This window comes from Acomys russatus, chromosome 2, assembly GCF_903995435.1.
Source record: "Acomys russatus chromosome 2, mAcoRus1.1, whole genome shotgun sequence".
NCBI classification, from domain to species: domain Eukaryota; kingdom Metazoa; phylum Chordata; class Mammalia; order Rodentia; family Muridae; genus Acomys; species Acomys russatus.
The window spans coordinates 105,268,363-105,289,360 of record NC_067138.1 but is presented as its reverse complement, the minus strand read 5'-3'; the positions used below and the strand labels follow the sequence as shown (position 1 = coordinate 105,289,360).

Genomic DNA, 20,998 nt, shown 5'->3' with positions numbered 1-20,998 from the left:
CCAAACCCATCTTAAATAGACAATAGACAACATGGCTATTGCAAGTCTTCAGCAAAGAACACAGCCTATGGCACTGGGAACAAAACAAAGCCCGCAGATACAGATGCAGATGCAGGGGAGAGTCAGGCTAATAAAGTCTCACTTTGAACCGATGGGAAAACAGTAGATTGTTGTTAATGATGTTACTATAACTGGCTCATTGCTAGAAAGAAACGTCAGAGTTTGTTCCTTAAAAAGAAAACTGTTTAAATTTAGACATTTAAGACCCTGCTGGGAATGATGTAATCCCAGCACTGGGGGGCTGGGGTGGAGGCAGGAAGACCAGAACTCAAGGCCAGCCTGAGCTATACAAGGCCTTCTCTCAAAAAAAATACTCTCGAGAGAAATAAATAATAAATATAGGTAAAGCCATTATTCATAAAGAGAAACAACTGACATGTTTATCTACCTTAAAATGCCTATTTCTACATAGCACTATTGATACATTTTAAGGAATCTATATAGTTACAATTGTAAAACTGATATTTACAACAGTTAGAATAGAAAAGAATATCATTAATAGGAAAGCAAGACCTAAATAAAAAACACACCAAAGATACAACAAGAAATTCATACAAAAAAAAAAAAAAAGAACCAATTATTTTGTAATAAGGTAGCAAGGGCTGGCATTTTTAAGATGATAAACCACAATGAGCAACTTGTACTTGCTTGACAAAAAGCCACAGATTGAGTGACAAGACCCCTGGGCATTGTGGGACGCATAGGGGGAATGAGATTCAAGCACAGGGCTCTTGGTGTGTACACTGCTGCCACCCCTCAGAAAAGTAACTGGAAGAAAGTATCCAACTCAATTGGTATCCCATCACTTGTATTCTCCCATTCCTCCCTTCCTCCCACTTTCACCCTATTCCCCTCCCCTAGGTCTAAGACTGCGGGGGACCTCCTCCCCCACTGTATCGTCATAGGCTATTAAGTCTCATCTTGGTAGCCTGCTTATTCTTTCTTTGAGTGCCATCAGGCCTCCCCACCAAGAGGAGGTGGTCAAATATGGAGCACCAGAGCTCATGTCAGAGTCAGTCCCCGCTCTCCACATAACTGTGGAGAATGTCCTGTCCATTGGGTAGATCAGAGTAGGGGTTCGATGTTTACTACTTGTATTGTCCCTAGTGCAATAGTTTGAGCAGACCCCCCCTGCCTCAATCCACCCATTATGATGTTCTTCTTGTAGGTTTTTAGGACCCTCTGCCTCCTTCTATTTCCCATTTCCTATATTTCTCTGACCTAGAGTCCCAGTAGGACGTCCTCACATCTATCCCAATCTCCTGGTAAGTGAAGACTTTTGTGGGATATGCCTCTTGGGCTAGTGCCCAATTATAAGTGAGTATATACCATGTGAGTCTTTCTGCTTCTGGGTTAACTCATTATGATCATTTCTAGTCCCATCCATTTGTCCACAAATTTTGGGATTTTCTTGTTTTTAATAGTATTCCACAGTGTAAATGTACCACAGTTTCTTTATCCATTCTTCAACAATTAGGCTGTTTCCAGGTTCTGGCTATTATGAATAAGGCTGCTATGAACATGGTTGAGCATATGTCCTTGTTGTGTAGTGGAACATTTTCTGGGTATATTCCAAGGAGTGGAATATCTGGGTCTTCAGGAACCTCTATTCCCAGTTTTCTGAGAAAGCCCCAGATAGATTTCCAAAGTGGTTGTACAACTTTGCATTCCCATCAGCAATGAAGGAGTGTTCATCTTTTTCCACATCTTCAACAGCATGTGGTGTCACTTGAATTTCTGATCTTAGCCATCCTGATGGGTGTAAGATGGAATCTCAGAGTTGTTTTGATTTGCATTTCCTTGATGACTAAGGAGGTTGAACATTTCTTTAAGTGTTTCTCAGCCATTCGATATTCCTCTGTTGAGAATTCTCTGTTTAGCTCCGGGCCCCATTTCTCAATTGGGTTATTTGGTTTGGTTGTGTTTAATTTCTTGAGTTCTTTATATATTTTGGATATTAGACCTTTGTCAGATGTAGGACTGGTAAAGATCTTCTCCCAGTCTGTAGGCTGTTGCTTTGTTCTAACGGCAGTGTCTCCTGCCTTACAGAAGCTTCTCAGCCTCATGAGGTTCCATTTATTAATTGTTGACTTTAAGGCCTGTGCTGTCAGTGTTCTGTTCAGGAAGTTGTCTCCTGTGCCAATGTGTTCCAAGCTCTTCCTCACTTTTTCTTCTAACCGATTTAGTTTCTCTGGTTTTATGTTGAGGTCTTTAATCCACTTGGACTTGAGTTTTGTGCATGGTGACAAATATGGGTCTAACCACATTTTTCTACACGTAGACATCCAGTTAGACCAGCATTATTTCTTGAAGATGCTATCCTTTTTCCATTGAACAGATTTGTCTTGAAAGTATCCAACTTTTAAGGGAAGCTGCTACTGAGCAAGCAAGCCTGTTCTAGGACAGCTTTCTTTGAGCCAGTAAGGACCAGTTTTAGTGACTGTGACACATCCTTCTTTGAGCTGAGGTTCTTGCTAAATTCCCAAAACTTGGGAGGCAGAGGCAGGGTGATACCCAAGTTCAAGGCCATCCTGGTATACAGAGGGAGTTCCAGGACAGCCAGGGCTACACAGAGAAACCCTGTCTTGAAAACGACAGCTTTGTAGACCAGGCTGGCCTTGAACTCAGAGACCTGTGTGCCTCTGCCTCTCAGAGTACTGGGATTACAAGCATGTGCCACCATGCCAGGCACATAGTGAATTCTTTACAAGTCTTTCTGTCCTCCTTGCCTTAGCACCTGGTCTTGTTTTTCTTCGTGCTTTAGAGTATCTGGAATGGTGCTGGCCACTTTGTAGACATGCTAACGAGTATCCTTCCTTCCTGTCCTCACCCTTTTAGACCCAGTTCAAATATCCTCTCCTCTTTGAGACTAGGTCCCAACTTCCCTGAGCAGTTATGTTCCTTTTTCTTTCTTCCTCTATAGCAACCCAAGCAAGACCTCTGGGCTGATAACTGTACTCCTTGAGCCCCACGGTCTGTTTTCCCTACTAACAATGCACTTCTTAAAAGGCTTGTTATCTTTGTAACTAGTTCTAATGACCAGCATAGCATGTGAAATGTAGCAAGAAACTATAAAGGTGTGCATGAATGAGCAGGTAAATTAATTCATCTATGCCAACAACTTTCCCTTTCTTATTAAAAAAAAAAACTTTTCATTCCAACCTTTTTCTCTTTGATAGATGCTGCTTTTAGAAAGTAGGGTTTCTGTTGCTGTGATAAACACTATGTTGTGTGAGGAAAGGGTTTCCTTCATTTTACAGCTGAAGTCCAGCATGAGGGGAGGTGAGAGCAAGAGTTAAAGACAAGAACCTGGAGGCAGGAACTGGCTGGAGCAGAGCCTTGGAGGATGCTGCTCACAGGATCGTTCCCATGGCTGGATCAGTCTGCTTTTACATACAGCCAAGACCACCTGCCCAGGGGTAGCATCATCCACAGTGGCCTCAGCCTCCCACATCAATCATTAGTCAAGAAAATGTCCTACAAGCTTGCCGAAAGGCTGATCTAATGCAGGCATTTACTCAATTAAGATTCCTTCTTCGCAGATATGACTAGGTTTATGTCAAGTTGACAAAAACCAAGCAGGACAAGAAGCAGAGTGACATCCCAAAATCCAGATGCTGCAAGGCCAGAGACTACAGGCAGTACATTATACAGCTTTATATTTAGGAAATATTTACACAATTTCATTATCTACAGACTTTGGCTTTTATTCCTATTTTAAGGAATAAAAAGCTCCCTGCCTCTCCTGGCATTTACAGAACTGCTTTGGAACAGGTCATCCTGAGGATTCTGGCAACTTCCCCAATATCCTGGAGATTCATGATAGTTAGGAATTATTTTTATGTGTGCTCCACTTTGTTTTTAAAGATTTACTTTTAGGAGTATATGTTGCGCCTGTGTGTGTTTATGTGCACTGCAAGCATACACAGGCCTATGGAAGCCACAGAGGGCATCAAAACCCCTAAACTGGCCCTACAGGGGTGTGAGCCTCCTCATATGGGTGCTGGGAACTGAGCCCAGTCCTCTGCAAGAGCAGCAACTGCCTTTGGCTGCTGAACACCTCTCCGGCCCCTTTTCTGTTGTACGGACAGGTCTCCCTGTGTGTCCCTGCTGGGAATCTGTAGCTCTCCATCTCCACCTTCAAGTGCTGTGACAACTGCAGGTGTGTACCACTGGAGTTTTTTTCCTTTTTGGGGGTGAGTGCTAGACTGAAAGTGGAGATATTTCCATATCTAAATAAGATGTGCAGGGTTTTATTTTCTTTCATGAGAAATAAAAATGAAACCTAAAAATCATACCAACTTTGACTAATTTATTTGGAAATAACTAAATCATACCCTCACTATCATAAATGAAGCACCTGCCCTGGGTGACATCAACATGTATTCTAGTCTACTTGTGAGGTCTTCAGATTCTTCCCAAGTGTTCTATTAACCTTGGATCGGAGAAAAGGCCAGGTAATCTGGTTAATCCTCAGGAGGGCCGGAAAAAATTCCATTTTTTTCAGTGCTCTGGTGAATAGCAATGATTCCTAATGAGAGGTATGGTGCCTGAGTTGCTAATCTGCTTTCATAGCTGTGGTTCTATAAAGAGGGTTACAAAATCTGTCAACATGAGTTGCCGTTCCTAGGAGCCATCTGGGTCTAAATTGGTTGCTTCACTTTTTCAAAGCCTTTGGGTAGTCATGGGCAAAAACAAAGAGAAGGCTGCCCTCTCACACAGCTGTGAAACACCCAGTAGGGATTTACAAACTGTTTGGTTTGTAATGCCCTGACCTTGCATTTATACTACAAATGCAAGATGCTATCAGGAATAAGAAAAAAAACAACATTTTTTGAGGAAAGAATTGTTTTCCATTCTCCATATTAAGCTTTCAAAACATGTCTTTTCATTACACATACTGGGAGGAAAAATAGAAAACTATAATCCAGGACCCTTTTTCCTCTAGGTCGTGGAAACACACACACACACACACACACACACACACACACACACACACACACCCGGCTCCTGAGCTTCTTTTTTTTTTTTTTTTTTTTTTAAGGTACAAAACGCCAAGCTCAGGTAAATGTAAGGAAGGGACAGCACTGTCGCCAGCCAGCAGAAATGGAGTGCTGAGTTCTGCCCCAGCGCAGGGCCTAACTGAGCCCCTGGGAATTCTGCCCTTTCAGCATCTTACAACACCTGTCACTTCGCTTCAGCTTAATCAGCACCTTGAGGTAAGGACAAACTGAGCTCAGTCAGGGCGTGCTCTGGGTCACAGGCAAGAAAAATGTCAACCCTGGCTGAGGGAGCCAAAAGTTAACGGTTTAGGGGTTCGGTTACATTTACTAGCCTGGGCATCTCAGGAGCTGCGCTGGCATCTGCCTCTGCCAGGTGACAGCCTGAGACAGGGGTGGGACAGCTGAAAAAAAAATGTAACATGGAGTTTTCTAAAGTATCAGTATCTCGTCTGCCTGCCCGTCTCTCTCTCTCTCTCTCTCTCTTCCTATTCCTCTGAACACGCAGCTCTCTGTTTAGAAATTTCCATGCACCCCAGTAGCCTGGCTAATGTCTCCCGCAATTGCTTTCATTCAGGACAGCACTCTTGACCCTCTGTGCTATTGCTACCAGTGCCCTGACTATCTCCTACTCTTCACTATGTGATGTGCCCACCACTCACTCAGGGCAGTTCTCAAGGAGGGCTTGCCCCAGAACGGCCAATTCTTGCTGCCTGGATGCCATGCCTCCTGTTTCCCTTCCTGTGCTCAACTAGTGTCAGCTGGAAAGGACTGGCTCCACAGAAAGCCTTCTCCCCGACTCCAACCCTCAAGGGGTTGTTCCCCTCCCCCCCAGGAGCTCCCACTCGGTGCTCAGCACTTCTCCTTCACAGCCTCATGGCTGCCCTGGAATTCGCTTTCTGTTGAGTGCCTGCCTGGACCACAGGAACCGTCTCAACAGGAACTTCACTTTATAGCCAACAAGAGAGAATCAATGCCAGCATGTTCCAAGTACCAAGGCATGTGTCTCATTCTTGCAGGTGGGCACAAAGACATGGGTGAGGAGGCAGACATGCAGGTGACAGTGTACCCGAGTTGAATATAACTAGGGTCGAAACCTAGTCCCATTGGGGTAGTTTGCCTACAACATCTCCAGACATGGACCCAGGATCTTCCCTGGATGCTCCGTGTATATGAGGAAATGTGCTCAAGGCTATGCAAACAGAATGGAAGGATAGAATATCTGACCTTCTATAGCATACAATCAGTGAGGCACTCTGAGTAGAAAGCCCTGGGTACCTGGTCCAACACGTCCCATCACTGTACACCTGCAATTAATAGCTAGGGTCTGGCTTCTCTCAAAGGTAGAAACTCATGGAACCCTCCAAGAGGAAAATCTGCTAACCAAATGCACACAACCTAACTTAACATCAAGAAACAGTCAAGTTCAGTGAGCAATCAAGGAATGAGTTGGTGCAAAGAAATATAAACATGGAAGGTTAATATGAAGTAGATCCCGGGATGTATTAACTCAAGTGATCATTCCTGAATGATATGTTACCATTTTTTAAGATGAGATAAGGAAAAAATTGTCACAAGTCTCTAGTTGTAGAAAGATCCTGACTGACTGGCAAGTCTCCAAGAGATAGCAAGTTCATCTCCAACCACACTTCCTCCCTCCCTTTCCCAAATCCTAGTGACACTCTGAACTACTCAATGGACTTAACTTAGAGTTTCCTAAGGAGATCAAAGAGGGTCAGAACTTCCACTGCCACTGCTACTGTGTGTACATCACTACCCATGGTTCTAAGACCAAACATGAGATCAACTGAAAACAAGGCCCATGACTGCCCAGCTCAGCCCCCAGTGCTGAGCCCTAACATTTATCCCTGGCACAGGTAATGCTAAGGTCTGGGCTGCGTTCAGACCCTGTGTTTATGGTACTTGTGTGAGAAAGCTGCAGTCTCTGCATCGAGAGCAGACAGGTGCATCCTTGGTAACGCTGCATCCCCAGTACCAAGGCCTGCTCTTTCCAGGCCTCTGGTTTGTTTCACACCGTTGAGCTGTTGCTTCTGAAGTCTGGCTTGTTTGTACATCTTTTCCTTTTAGAAGCTTACTTCTTCCCACGGAGACCACAGGGTCCTTGGCCCTGGACTCTGGACTGGGAATGTGGCTGAGTCCCCACAAGAGCCCCATCACACTACAAGAGGATTCTTCATTATGTTCAAGAAAAGCAAAACCCAAAAAGGCACTGACTGTCCCATACGGTCCCAGAATCACCCTGCAAATTAAATCCAATGATGTCCAAAGGTCCTTCCCTCCCTCCAGCAGGGATCCACCTGTCTAAACGCAGGTGCCAAGGAAGGAATGCTCTTGCTCCCTCCCTCAGCAGCATTTGCCCAGCACCTCTTCTACTCTGGGCCACACAGGAGGCTCTTTGAATAGAACGGACACCAGGAGAGATGAAGTCCCTGTCCTCACGGAAATTACGGTCTAGTGCAGCCAACACAAGTAGCAGTAAACAAAACCACTGCAGTGAGCACAGGGGGTAAGTACATGGCGCCTGAGAAGCTCACGCTAAAGGGCCACGGAGGCTTTCCTAAGAAACTGCCTGCCGTCACTTGGAGAATGCACAAACACCATACCTTCCACCCTGACAGAAGCTGTGGAAGAACTTCTGGGAACATTTACTAGGAAGAGCTGTGGGAGGTGGACCAGAGCCTCTACCTGAGGGACCCAGAGTTCAGGCCAGGGAGCTCAGCTGCACTTGGGCACAGCACTAGAGACTAGTGTGCAGGCTAGTTTTCACCACACTTAACAATTGTTTATCTCTTACAAACTGTTTAACCATTTCCCTTTTTTTTTTCTGAAGACAGAAGAGCTGTGTTTTTTGAGATTTTTTTTTTTTTTTTTTTTAACATAAAAAGTATCAAGGGGAAGAGAAAATCATGGCTGGCAGCAGGTTTGGTTGAATGGGTTAATAAGTAAGAACCAACTTGGTCGATCCTGAGTCCGAAGCCTGGCATTCTCATTCAAAGCAATCAGCTCCACAAATATAACAAGGAGCATCTTCCTGGAGGGAGGGTACCCACATCATGCACAAACATCGGTAGGCTCCACAGTATTACAGAACTTCCTAGAAGTAACACTAGTGAGCTGCACCAATGGAAGGACAGCGCTCAGCCCACTAGAACCAATCAGCACGCACGCTCTTCAGCTGCGAGGCCCGGAAAATTTGGGCTCAGTTTGGGGCATGGCTTCCATGAGAACCATGATGAGCAGAAGCATTCAGAAGCTGATGGGGGAGGGGCGTCAGCCACCAACGTGAGGTGAAGAATGGCTGCTCCTTGAAGGAGTGATAGGTAGCCTGGAGAAAGCAGGATCTGAGTGCTGCTGCTGGCGCCTGAAGGTCTGCTATGTAAGACAGCAGCTGTGCTATCTAGCTGCCAGGATCGTCTCTGTCAGCCAGTGCCACAGACTCCTGCTCAGCTTTGATCCATCCTGCATGATGCTTCCTGAATGGGCCCATGGAATAAAATGTTTGTGCGTGCGTGTGCATGTGTGTGTATGTCCATGTGTGTGTATGTGCGTGTGTGTGTGTGCGTGTGTGTGTGTGTGTGTAGGAGGGCCTGACATGTTTGAGTAAAACTGTGTTAATAAGGGGTTCTTCTAGAATATTCTGGAACTTTCAAATGCTAATATCATTATGACAATTCAAGTTTTCTCAAGTAGTTTTCAGGAACCTAGCATTATTCCATAACTCTATACTCTAGGAAACCTGACTCTTCTCCACTCCCTAGGCTTAGCACTGATGCAGCCCATTAAGGACACAAGACCAACCGTTTAGACAGTGTCTGCTTTTGAAGAGCTCCTCTTCCATGCTGAAGAATGACTTACGTGGGATGTAGGGGAGGACTATATGAACGGCTGGTGTTACACCCTGATTGGCTGAACTCCATGGGAAAAGACCATCTCACAGTCAAGGAGTAGCTCTCAGATTAAAGTGGCACCACCCTCATTTGGTGGAGCAGGACAAGACTAAGTGGTGTCTTATATTCTCTTAATAAAGACCCAGGATTCTGGGAAATCTAGTATCCTTTGTGGACATTGGTCAACCCTCAAATTCACCTGTCTTCCTTCCTTCCTTCCTTCTTTGTTTGTTGTTGTTGTTTTGTTTTGTTTTTGGTTGTTGGTTTTTTGAGACAGGGTTTCCCTGTATAAACCTGGCTGTCCAGAACTCAAACTCAGAGACTCGCCTGCCTCTGCCTCCCAAATGTTAGGATCAAAGGCAAGTGCCACCACTGCCTGGCTTCACTTATCTTTCTTAATACCCCAATTCTATCAGGTCAGTTTGTTATCAACAGGTGCTTCCATTCTCTGCAGAACAATGAACTGCTTGGAACTGCATAAAAACCTGCCTGGAGTCTATCTGCTCGGACCTCCCACCACAAACGCTGGGTTCCAAGGGAAGATCAGTCCTGATGAACACAGCATGAACCGCATTCAATCAATCGCAGGGCTTGGCAAACGCTTGGCTGTGATCTCTTCTTTATTAAAGGGTGACCATAGAGATGAGGTCATTTACTTTAAAATGTTGCACAGAGAGAACGTAAAAGGTGGGACTAACTTGAGAGGCTGGTAACCTGGCTGGAGATGAGCACATGCCTGTGCAGATGTCTGCAAGAACAACCGGAAGAGATGTAGGTGCAGTGAGACAGCAGGGAACCAGGAAGGACGCCTGCATGCAGGCCAGTGTTTGGGTTGGAAGAGATGAGAATGGGAAGGCCAGAAACGGGCAGAGGTCAGCAGATCACCCCATGCCACCCTGTCCCAACTTCAGTCCATGTCTAGACCCTCATGCCCGGGCTGTAATTTTACATTTTTATCACTCATCAAGGTAAGTTTCACCCTCAAGGTCTCCTTTAGTTAACCCTGATAAATCATAACTTGTTACTACAGAAAACTTGGCTCTACAAAACAGAAAGATTTAATGCCATGCCAAAACCTTTTCTTACATAAAAACAAGAAAAAAATGACTTGCTTTACTATATTTCTTCTTAGAAATGAAAACATTTGTTAAAGGTTTCCTTGGCCATTAAGAGAAGAAAACTGTGTTTATCATGTGTTTAATCCCTAGAGATTCAATGTCCAATGCTGCCAAGAAGGCCCCAAACTTCCTGTCTCAGCAGTTGTGATCCTCTGAAAGTAACGCCAGCCCTCCTGTCCAAATGTACCCACTGCTTTTTGAATGTGTATACTTCACCAGGTTGTCATAAATAAACCATGTCTTGATTTAGGGCTCATCAGCTCCCTCTGCTATTTCAGGAACTAGGCAGTCTAAATTTTCCCCCAGGGCAGCACTTGTGGGAGAACAACAACAACAAAAAAAATTACTAGCAGGAGTGCAACTTACCAGTCCCGAAGCTCTCCTCCCCACAAAGGGACAGTTTGCTTGCATCCATCAAATTCCCAAAAAACTTCCAGCCAGTTGGGGTCTCATACAAAGCGATCTTTGTGGCATTTGCTACCCTTCAAAGGCATGAAACCAAAGTTACATCACAGCAGGACTGTGAGCACGGCCATGTGAGCGTGGAACAGATCAACGATCATTGCAGTCAAGGGTCCCATTTAACATTTCTTAGAGGTAGACATAAGTCTATGATCGGTGGAAAATCAGAAAAGGAAACTTGGGGCACAAGGGGTTCTTCTCTATGGATTCAGAGGAAAGTGGAGAAGAGGGAGAAGAAAGGATGAATTCAGATCATTCCCCCATTCCAAACAGCGTCACCCATCCTGATAAGCAGCCTCTTTCTCCTCCTCCTCACAAATCTTTTACTTCTTCCTATACAGCGTTAGACTACCGAAGGCCCCTGGGAAGGGCTGCGTCTGTAGCTCAGTAGTGTGGAGCACACTTAGCGTGCACAAGGCCCTGAATCAGATTCCCAGCACTGATAAATAAATAAATAAGGAAAGAACTTCAGAGTGACTTTTTAACCCCCTAATCCCCCCCTTCTGTTTGAGCTGCTGAAATTCCTTGATAGTTTTGATTCCAGGGTGCCTGTCCCTTCTTCCAAGCAAAGCTAGGTGGCTCATGTCTGAATTCTAACAGGGAGGAAATCAAACCTGGGATTCTGAGAACCGTGACAGCACTTTTCTTTGAGATAAAGTGTTTCAGTTTTGAGTCTATTCAGGTTATCATTTTTTTTCCCAAAAAATTGTAATTAAAGTACTCTTGAAAAGACACGGAAGGTATTTTCAGGGCCACCAACCAGCTCTGAGCTCCAAATGTCGGGTCCAGAGGCCCAAATATGGGCTTCTGGGTACTGCTCTGGGTCAGCTGTGGCTCCTTAGCCAAGGCCTGCAACTCCCGCACTCAGCTCCTCTCTCCTGAAGTTGAGGGTTCTGGGGAGGATCAAGCGATGGAGAACATGAAGAACCCCACTCGCCATCCCAGCACCAGGCCTTTCCTGATTAGTTGGAGTAAAGCCAGCTGTAATTCTGCATCTCCACAAGGGAAACACTGTATGGGCTAAAGGTTGGCACCTGGGGATCTGTGTTCAAATCCTGACATAGCCACTTACCAGCTGGCAGAGTCTGAACAGCCTCCTTGACCTTTTGACATCCACCAGTAAAGTGGGGTTATTAACAGCATTTAGTAAGAATTTAATGTCTCACTCAAATGTGTAAAATATTTACTGTCCTGGAGAAGAGACCATTTGTAAAGCTTAGCTTCTATTCTAAGTGCCTAAACCAATACACTTTCTTTTCTCATGGACATGGTCTTTTACTCATTCTTTATTCATTTACTCATTCACTCTTTATTCAGCAAATCCTGACCACCTGGCATGCTCTAAAAGCACCCATTTGCTATTACTTTTTATTTTTAATTGTTTTCCAGGGGCCACATGAGCCACCTTTTGATAAATGAAAAATGCATAAGTGGACAGACGTAAGGAAATCTGAAACATCTGCTTATTGCCACTGACTTTTTTCTATTGCAAGATATACATTTCCCCCTGTTTTACCTATTTGAACATTCTGCTATAGAGTCTGGACAAATTAGGATCAGTGCATTTAAGCCTGCCAGGGTAATCAGTTCTGATCCAAGTCTGAAGTTACTTTAAATGACTCTTTAAAACTTCTTTTTTATTATTTTATGTTTATGGCTGCTTTGACTGTATATACCTATGTATCATGTGTGCAGTGCCCTTGCAGGTCAGAAGAGGATACTGGATCCCCCAGGAACTGAAATAGCATATGGTTGTGAGCCACCATGTGGGTGCTGGGCATCGAACCCAGGTCCTCTGGGAGAACAGTATCCTTAACTACTGAGCCATCTCTTCAGGCCCCTCAAACTTACTTTTTTAATCATGGTGCATGCACACTGCTAAACAAGTATGATCCTGCATAGATCAAAAACAGTGTCTTAAAAACAAAGAAAGTGCCATTCGTTCACTTATTCACCAGCACTCATTTACTCATTAAAAGCAAACGGTGAGTCTGTGTATATGCTATGACATTTAGGAGCACTGCCAAGCAGAATCTAGAATGGTGAAACAGGTGCTTTCTCTGTGGAAGTGACAGTCTAACTGTGTAGCCGGTCAAACAGATGACCTGTCCGACCACAGTGCGCTGCGAACCCGGCTGGCAGAGTGCAGGATGCTGACAGAGCTTAGAAAACACCTCATTCAAGAAAGAGTGCAGCCGCTGGCTATGCTGGAAGGGGAGGACGCATGCTCCAGGCACAGTGAAGGGCATAATGAGCAACAGTGTGACTTGACACAGGTGGGTCCAACACTGAAGACCTACCTGTCCAGGGCACCACTTGTGGGCATGCTGCGTGCAAAGCCACGGACCCCAGTCTGCTGGAAATACGGAATGCTGAAGATGTTAGCAGCGATGACGGCCACAGAGTCAGAAGGGTTCACAAAGAACCCGTGCTTGCCCAGAATCATGTTCCGATCCTTTGGAAGAAGAGACATTCAAAGTAAGACCCTTTAATCAAACAGTAAACAAAAGACACGATCATTCGTGCAGTTTCACAAAATTCAGAATGGATCCTATACTCACACCAGGTTTTAAACACTTGATTTTTTTTTTCTTTTTTTGTCTTTTTCAGTGGATTTGTACAGCACCGTGGGACCAAAGGCACCTCTGTGGCCAGGAGTTAAACTGGTTTTAATTAAAGTGCAAGCACAAACCCCCTTTGAGCTAAGCCTTCTATTTTCTCTCCAGAGGCCACTAACTTTAACCTCGTAGACCTTTCCAACTCTGGAACCAATCATGTCTCTCCCACAGGAGGGAAAGGATGTACCACAGAGGAAATGTTTGCCATTTACACAGTGTGGCAGGTCTACTGGGCATCCTTTGAGGAACAAAGGCAGACTTCTTCAAGGAAAGGCTTCTAAGTCATGGTTTCCTCCAGTTGATACTAGACCCAACAAAGAAGGCTGCCACCCTCACTGCTTCTGAGGTGCCTCATACGCAGTCCCACTCAAGCATCTGAGGATGTGAGGGATGCTGGCAGTGCAGCATTGGAAATGCATCGTCATATAGTGTCTGCTCTGAGCCCCTTTAATTTTCCTAAATGTTGATATGAGGAAAGTTAGTTTTCAGGAAACAGTAGCTTTTTGCTGGTAAAGCAACAAAAATAAAAAGTCAGTGTAACAAACAGAGCACTTACGGTCGGTGACACATGGGTGACACACCGAGACAATCGCCTTTGTTTTAACACGGTCACCAATGTAAGCAGAGATTTATATATAAAATTTTCATTTTAGAGCAAGAATAAAATGTTAATTCTCTTAACATAATTACTATGCTGTCTATAAACAGTTTAGGCATTCAGCTAGGATTACTGAGTGCATACATATGCTATAAGATGAGGCCTTCTGTAGAGATTAAATGACTAATCAAGTGCTGTCTGAGACCTACCTTAGGACCAGTATCTAGGACTCCTGCAGCTTATTAAGTATAGTCATTAAATCCTGTCTGGAACCTAACCCCCCACTCAGCAAATATCAGAGCCTGAAATTAAACACTGGTTACATTTCAAAGACTCTTGTTTCTGCTCAAGATCTTTTCCAAGGTCTTTGAATCATTTGGCTCTGGCCTCTGGTGCAGTAAGAGGCCCTTGAGAGCTCCTTAGGCTCCGATGGCCTGGTAGAAATTGCCCTCCCTCATCTGCCAGGCCCAGCTTGCGAGAAAAATCACTTAGGGGTACTTATACCCACCCCGTCACCATCAAAGGCAGCCCCAAAGTCATGCTCTCCTGACTTCATGGTCTCCACCAGGTCAGCAGCATAGGTGAGGTTGGGATCAGGGTGGTGGCCTCCAAAGTCCTCCAGGGGAACACAGTTCACTGCCGAGTTTGCTGGGGCACCGAGTTCCTCACAGAGGATCTTCTTGACGTACGGTCCCACAACTGTTAACACGTTCAAGTATGAAGAGCCAAAATGTAAAACTTACTGACACATGTGACGGCTGAGGGGTGACATGAACACACTGTGGGAATAAGAAAGGCGCGGGCAACTTTCACATCACCCGACATTGTAGTCTTTGAAGGGAGTCGTCTGCCTAGTCTCTGCCCACTCTCCCAAACACGTGCAGATGGGGTCCTTCTGTCTGCTGATTAGCTAGGATGACACAAACCTTTCATATGAAGGAGGACAGAGACTAGTTCTGTCAAAACCAGAGAGCCAACAAGGACCCAATGCAGGACTGCAGCCCAGCAGGAGACTTCCTCAGGGTGGCCTGCAGTGTGTCAGGAAGCTTTGCACAGGCCCACAAAAGGGCTCAGGCCCACGCATTCTTCCCCGACCATGGACAAGCGTGTGGGTTCCACACTCCTGCCACTCAAATACTCTACAGTTTTGAATTGCTGCAGAATAGGCAGAAGACCTAAATAGTCATGAATTTTCCTGATCTCTATATGGGGAAGTCTCATGGCTTCAGTTTGTAGGCATACCCGTCCCTGCTGGCCTGGTCAAGCAGCCCACAGAGGAAGAGGGGTGGGAGATACACATCCTGTTGTCGCCAAGTTTAATCCTCAGCTTGCCCTGACCCTCAGCTAAGAAAAGGAGTGTGGGGAAGCAGTGGGGGGTGGGGCTTGAGAATACACCCACCACAACTAGCTGGCAAGCAAGCCAATGTCACCCTTCAGAGTATACGTGGGTGCAGAAGAAGAATGTGAGTGACCTGCTGAAGGTCGGAAGAGGATTCACAACAGCTGCAAGGGACTCAGAGCCCTGGGCTTAGTGTGAAATGCTGACCTACGCAGCAGCTTACCACGAGAAACATCTCCACTGCTCTGTGTGCCTACAATGAGACTGAGCTGGTGGTGAAATAACTCTGTTTAAGCCACCAGAAGCTTACGAAGAGAGCTGTGAAGGCATCATGGCACGCACAGCAGAGAGTAGTTCCCTGTCTCTGCAGATCCCCAAGTCCGTACCTCCATGCATGGCGTCTATGCGGATCTTCAGTCGGTTTGGGCCGGAGAGTAGCTCCTTCAGTGCGTTGAAATCAAAGATGCTTCTGAGCATCGTGGCATAGGCCTCCACCGAGTCCACAATCTCCACTGTGAGAACAAGTGACATTCAAAGGAGAAACAAAACATATCCAGACTTATTCTACTCCAAACTAATTATATTTCTATAAACCTGCAATAACTATTTCAAAAGGGCAACTATGACAGCTATTAAATGTCATGTTATACATACAATTTTTTTTTGACAGAAATGCCACTCATGTATTTTTACAGACAAGGAAACTCAAGGCTTGGAAGTCAGTCCCTTGCACGCGTAAGGTGGGCCACCCAAACTCCCAACAGACAATATCCCTCAAATCACTTCTATTTTGGCATCATGGAAGACAGAAAAGATAATACCCATTTTTCTTTCATTTTCTTTTTCGAGGTCCAGGAAGCAGGGGAAAGGTTTCCTCAATGAATGATTTTCTATATGTACTGCTAGTGGCTAACACTAGTATTATCTTTGCTCAGGAGTTTTGGACATTTTCAATGCACGAGGAGTCTATGGAGCTCTCTAGTGATGGCTTCCAAACCCTAATAAGCACTTTGTTTATTTCAGCACTACTGTCAGCCCGCAATGCACTCCCTATGTCCAGTGGGAAAAAAATACAAGCCGAGCTAAGCCAAATGCAGGTCACCAAGGTAGCGCTCTCATCTTCTTCTTAATACAAATTTATAAATGTTTATTCCACATATCCAGCAATACGTTGACATTCAACAACAAAATGCAACTCACTGCTGCCTTTTCAGGGAGTTTTATGCAACCCAAACAAACTGTCAGACCGCTCAACTCTCTACACTCCCCAAACTCCAGATCTGCTAAGTAAGTAATCCAGGCAAAGCTCACAGACCCCCATTTTCCAAAGCTGAAGACCCACTTTAATAAAACCTCAGAAGGAAAACTGCTTAAATTGGAAACCGGAGCATGCAGGGAGAGGAGGAGAGTGGCAGCCTGTAAAGGAAAGCAAATGTACCTGTGAAGGGCTTGAACTTGTTTTCCAGGTCAAACTGCTGCTTTCCCAGGACACTGAGGTCTACCTTCAAGTCAGGGCAAATGGCATATTCTTCGATTGTCTTGCTGATTTGGAAAATTTTATCAGTGATTGCTTCCGGAGCAGGACCTGCAAGTCACAGAGCAAGCAAGGGTCATCATGTGCAGCTCATGTGAGAACACAGCTCACCGCACAGCTTTCCTCTACCTGGGCACACTTCCACCGGACCACAAAGCATCAGGACTCTCTTTTTTCCAGATGTTTTTGAGATAGGGTCTCACTATATAGTTTAGATTGGCCTTGAATTCAAAATTATCTTGTTTCAGCCTTCTAAGTGTTAGGATTACAGGCGTGTGTCAGCTTATAGCAATGAGAATTTTCTAAAACAAAACACCATGTTAGCTGCAATTCACTACAAAAACTAAGAAGTACCTCACCATCTCCGAAGGGAAGCAAAGCCCCTTCTTAAGGTGAGAATCAGAGCCCAAGGATTCCAGTACTAGCTTATCCAACCTTACGTGTCTGTCCTTGAGATGACAGAATACTTACCCCCATTCGAAATATTGAATTTAATTCCGAAGTCTCCATTGGGCCCTCCTGGATTGTGGCTGGCCGTCAGAATGATCCCACCGATGGCTTTGATTTTCCGGATGACGCAGGATACGGCAGGGGTGGAGAGGATGCCATTCTGTCCGATAACCAGGCGACCAATCTAGGAGAAGAAATCCAGAACAAATACGTCCAAAGCTAGCACAAAGAAATGCCAGGGCAAGAGGAAAATGGACAATAAAGACAGTGTTGGACCAGCAAAGATGTTTTCTTAAGAAAACAGCAGCATCTCGGATGTCTCCACCACATTCCTGAGATAGAATCGGGGCTGTTGGGCAAAGCCATTTCTTTCTTCCTTTTTTCCTATGGAATGCTGCACTGTGGTGGTATAAAGCAAGAAAACACAGTGCATGCATAATAGTCCATCTACGTCAGGTTCATGTGGATGTACTGAACCTGCTTCTTCTTCTTTTTTTTTTTTTTCCTGTTTTTTGTTTTTGTTTTTTGAGACAGGGTTTCACTTGCTTTGTAGACTAGGCTGACCTTGAACTCATAGAGATTCACCTGCCTCTGCCTCCCCAGTGCTGGGATTAAAAGCATGGAAAGCCTGCATTTTTATCCAGCTCCACTGTATTGTCAATCCACAGTGGAAGAAAAAAAAAAAAAAAAAAAAAAAAACAACAACATAGGCTTAACTTGTTAAAGGAATTCTAGCCAAAAAAAAAAAAAAAAAAAAAAAAGACTTTTCCAATTAACACTCTTAAAAGCAAAAGGATTGTACATGATGTCAAAAATAATACAAATGCATCTTACAGTTTGTCTTTCCAGGCATGCTTAGCTTTTACATACAGTGGGATTCCTCAGGATGCATCATGTTGGGGTATAATTCAATTACTTCCTGAGCCTAAGACAAGAGTGTGAGGAATGGTTGCTAAGGAAACAAACCCTGGGACTTTTACTGCGTTCCTAACTCACTTTCTTGCATCTCTCATAAATGGTATCAGCCCAGCTCTTGAAACCTTCCTTGCTAAAGTGAAAGCCATCTCAACATGATCCAAGCTAGAAAGATGTTTAGTCAGCTCCTTAGAGGAAGTGAGACTGCCATATTAAAGATACTTAGGCCATGCGGAGGTTGGGCTGTCTCCATTCACTGTCCTAAAAGAAGAAAGAATCAAAAATGTCTTTTGCCTTTTGCTTTTAATTTTCCATTAGGTTTTTGTTGTTGTTTCCTTGCTTGTTTTTGTTTTTTTGCAATGGAGATGACTTGGTGGTGGAGGATGTATTTCCTTTTAAAATTTTTATTTTTATTTTTAATTATGTGTATGGATGCCCCCCTCTGTGTGTGTGTGTGTGTGTGTGTGTGTGTGTGTGTGTGTGTGTGTCTGTGTATGAGTATGCACACATGAATGCAGTTGCACACAGATCCGAGACGTATCAGATTCCCTGGAGCTACTGTTACAGAATGCTATGAACTGCCCAGTATGAGTGCCAGGAGCCTAACTTGGGTTCTCTGCAAGAGCTGTACACACTCTTAATCACTGAGCCACCTTTCCATACCAGAGGATGTATTCCTAATGTCAAAATTCCATGAGATACCTGGATTCCCTGGAGAATATGTTTTGGGAGGCGTTAATTTTGTGACTCCCATCTGCACTTACTCGAGGCTTGACTGTGTAATGCACCCCTGCCCCGTTACCCAACTCCTTCCCTCCCCTCCTAACTGTCATGTCTAGCTCTGAGACGAGCCTGCAGAAGGTATGAATCAACACTGCAGTCTATGGTACTTTTGGTCCCTGAAAGTGAATTGTTCCTCCCAGCTGACATTGCCAACGCTGTCCCAAAGAGATTCCTTCTGGTAAGTACTCATGGACAAGAACTACAGCACAGTAGACTGGTGGCAGGAACACATCACACAGCACCTTAGCTGTATCTGGGGAGGGAAGGGGGGATGGGGACATCTCACTCCTCCAGGGGATTCTCTATTTGACCACTTTAAAAAATAAAGACAGGAATCAGGTAATTTTATATTTCTCTGAGAGGAGCTTAGGAGCGGTGGCTTATGAGTCATTGTTTGAGTCATCTGAAAATGTCTTTTCACGCTTAACACACCAACTTTTACTTGTTTTTATATGCATTAGGTATGGAAGGAGGGTCTGATAAACAGTAAACTATGCCATTCAAATCACCCTTCATTCTTCCATTCCTTATGGTGAGATCTGTGGTCAGCCATGATTACAGGGTGCAGGGATTGTGCAAAAGGTTTAGAATGGTAGCTGAAACAGAAGCAAGAACACCCAGGGCTGCTTCTCTCTTGAAGGGCTAAAGGTACTAATGCAAGCCCCCATGGACCACTTCTGCCTGCCTAGGGAAGTTAGTGCTGTTACTCTCAGCCTTAAAGATGCCTGAATCACTGCAACCTCTCCTCATCCCACCTCCCACCAACCCCTCCTGGTCCACAAGGCTGAATCCCACTTCAAAGCTCACCCAGCTGATCTTTAAACACAACACCGTCCTGCTAAAAGCCAGTCCCTGTTGCACACAGTCCCAATCCCTCCCAACCCCGAATATCCCTGAAGACCCGGCAGAACTCAGATGCTCACACAGCAGTGTTCATAGCAGCATCACTCACAACAGCCAACGAGGAAAGACTGCAGGTATCCTACTAGAGACTTGAAAGAGTGGGTATACAGTGCATTAGATGCACACAAAGTGGAGTATTACTTGGCCTTGAAATAGAAAGAAATCAGAACGGAGGGTGTTGATACAGTGAATGAGTGGGTGGAGGAGTAAAGAGGTAGACATAAAACAGATTGCAGAGCAGGAATTTCTGCCACACGTTACAATACGGATGAGCCCTGAGGACATCTCAAAGAGATAAATGTGTGATTCTACTTATATGAGGTATCTTAAAATCATCAAAACCATAGAACAGAAAGAAGAACGGTGGCTGCCAGGGCTTGGGGTTGCGGGGCGGTAGGTGAGGAAACGACAATCTAGTCAGCGAGTGTAGAGTCAAAGATGAAAACATTCTAAAGATGCACCGCAGCAACGTGAACACAACTAGCACCATCCAACCACACGACTGAGATGGCCATGCCAGTAAATAATGTTATGTTTAAAAAAAAAAAAAACAATTGAATTGGTTATATATTCAAAAATGGCATTGCTATCTATGCATAGGGAAGTGACTGGAAAGACATCTGGAGGATAAATATTAATTTTTAAATTTTCTATTTTGAAGGGCTGGAGAGATGGCTCAGAGGTTAAGAGCACTGACTGCTCTTCCAGAGGTCCTGAGTTCAATTCCCAGCAACCATATGGTGGCTCACAGCTATCTGTAATGGGGTGACTTTCTCTTCTGGTGTGTGTGAAGACAGAACACTCATATATATAAAGTAAAAAAATAAATATTTTTTTTAAATATTTCTATTCTGAGACAGTGTCTTCCTATATATTCCAGACTAGCCTCAAACTCACAACCATTCTGGCCTGGCCTCATAAGTGCTGAGATGACAGGATCTGAGCACCATGCCTGGCTGAAAACCTCTTTAAAACTCCAAGAGAAAGAATGAAATTCTGACCCATGCTCCCGCATGATGAGTCATGAAAACGTTATGCTAACTGAAACAGGCCAGACACAGCCCTGGACAACGCTACTTACATGAGGGATCCAGGACGGGCAAAGGTACGGGGCAGAGGGTAGAGTTAGGGATACCAGAGGCGACTGTGGAATGCGATGGAGTTTCTGTTTGGAATGGTGAAAATGTCATGGTGTTGGACAGTGAGGATGGCTGCGCAGCATCACAAATGCCACTGCGCATGTTCAAGATGACAACGCTGATGTTCTATGCTACCTTCCCTTGGTGGGTCTCATGTTTCATTAAAAAGGA

At 44.7% G+C, this 20,998-nt stretch overlaps 1 protein-coding gene across 2 annotated transcripts in view; it reads right to left on the bottom strand.

The window, feature by feature from the left end:
• The window catches only part of Pgm1 (phosphoglucomutase 1), a 56,191-nt gene that overhangs the window by 9,892 nt on the left and 25,301 nt on the right, over nucleotides 1-20,998 (bottom strand). For both annotated transcript variants that reach the window (XM_051164700.1, XM_051164696.1), the window contains exons 2-7: nucleotides 17,109-17,271; nucleotides 16,542-16,688; nucleotides 15,490-15,615; nucleotides 14,273-14,463; nucleotides 12,849-13,003; nucleotides 10,453-10,568 (exon numbers count right to left, since the gene is read on the bottom strand). In XM_051164700.1, the coding sequence (XP_051020657.1) occupies nucleotides 10,453-10,568; nucleotides 12,849-13,003; nucleotides 14,273-14,463; nucleotides 15,490-15,615; nucleotides 16,542-16,688; nucleotides 17,109-17,271 (898 nt within the window). The remainder of the gene's footprint in view (nucleotides 1-10,452; nucleotides 10,569-12,848; nucleotides 13,004-14,272; nucleotides 14,464-15,489; nucleotides 15,616-16,541; nucleotides 16,689-17,108; nucleotides 17,272-20,998) is intronic.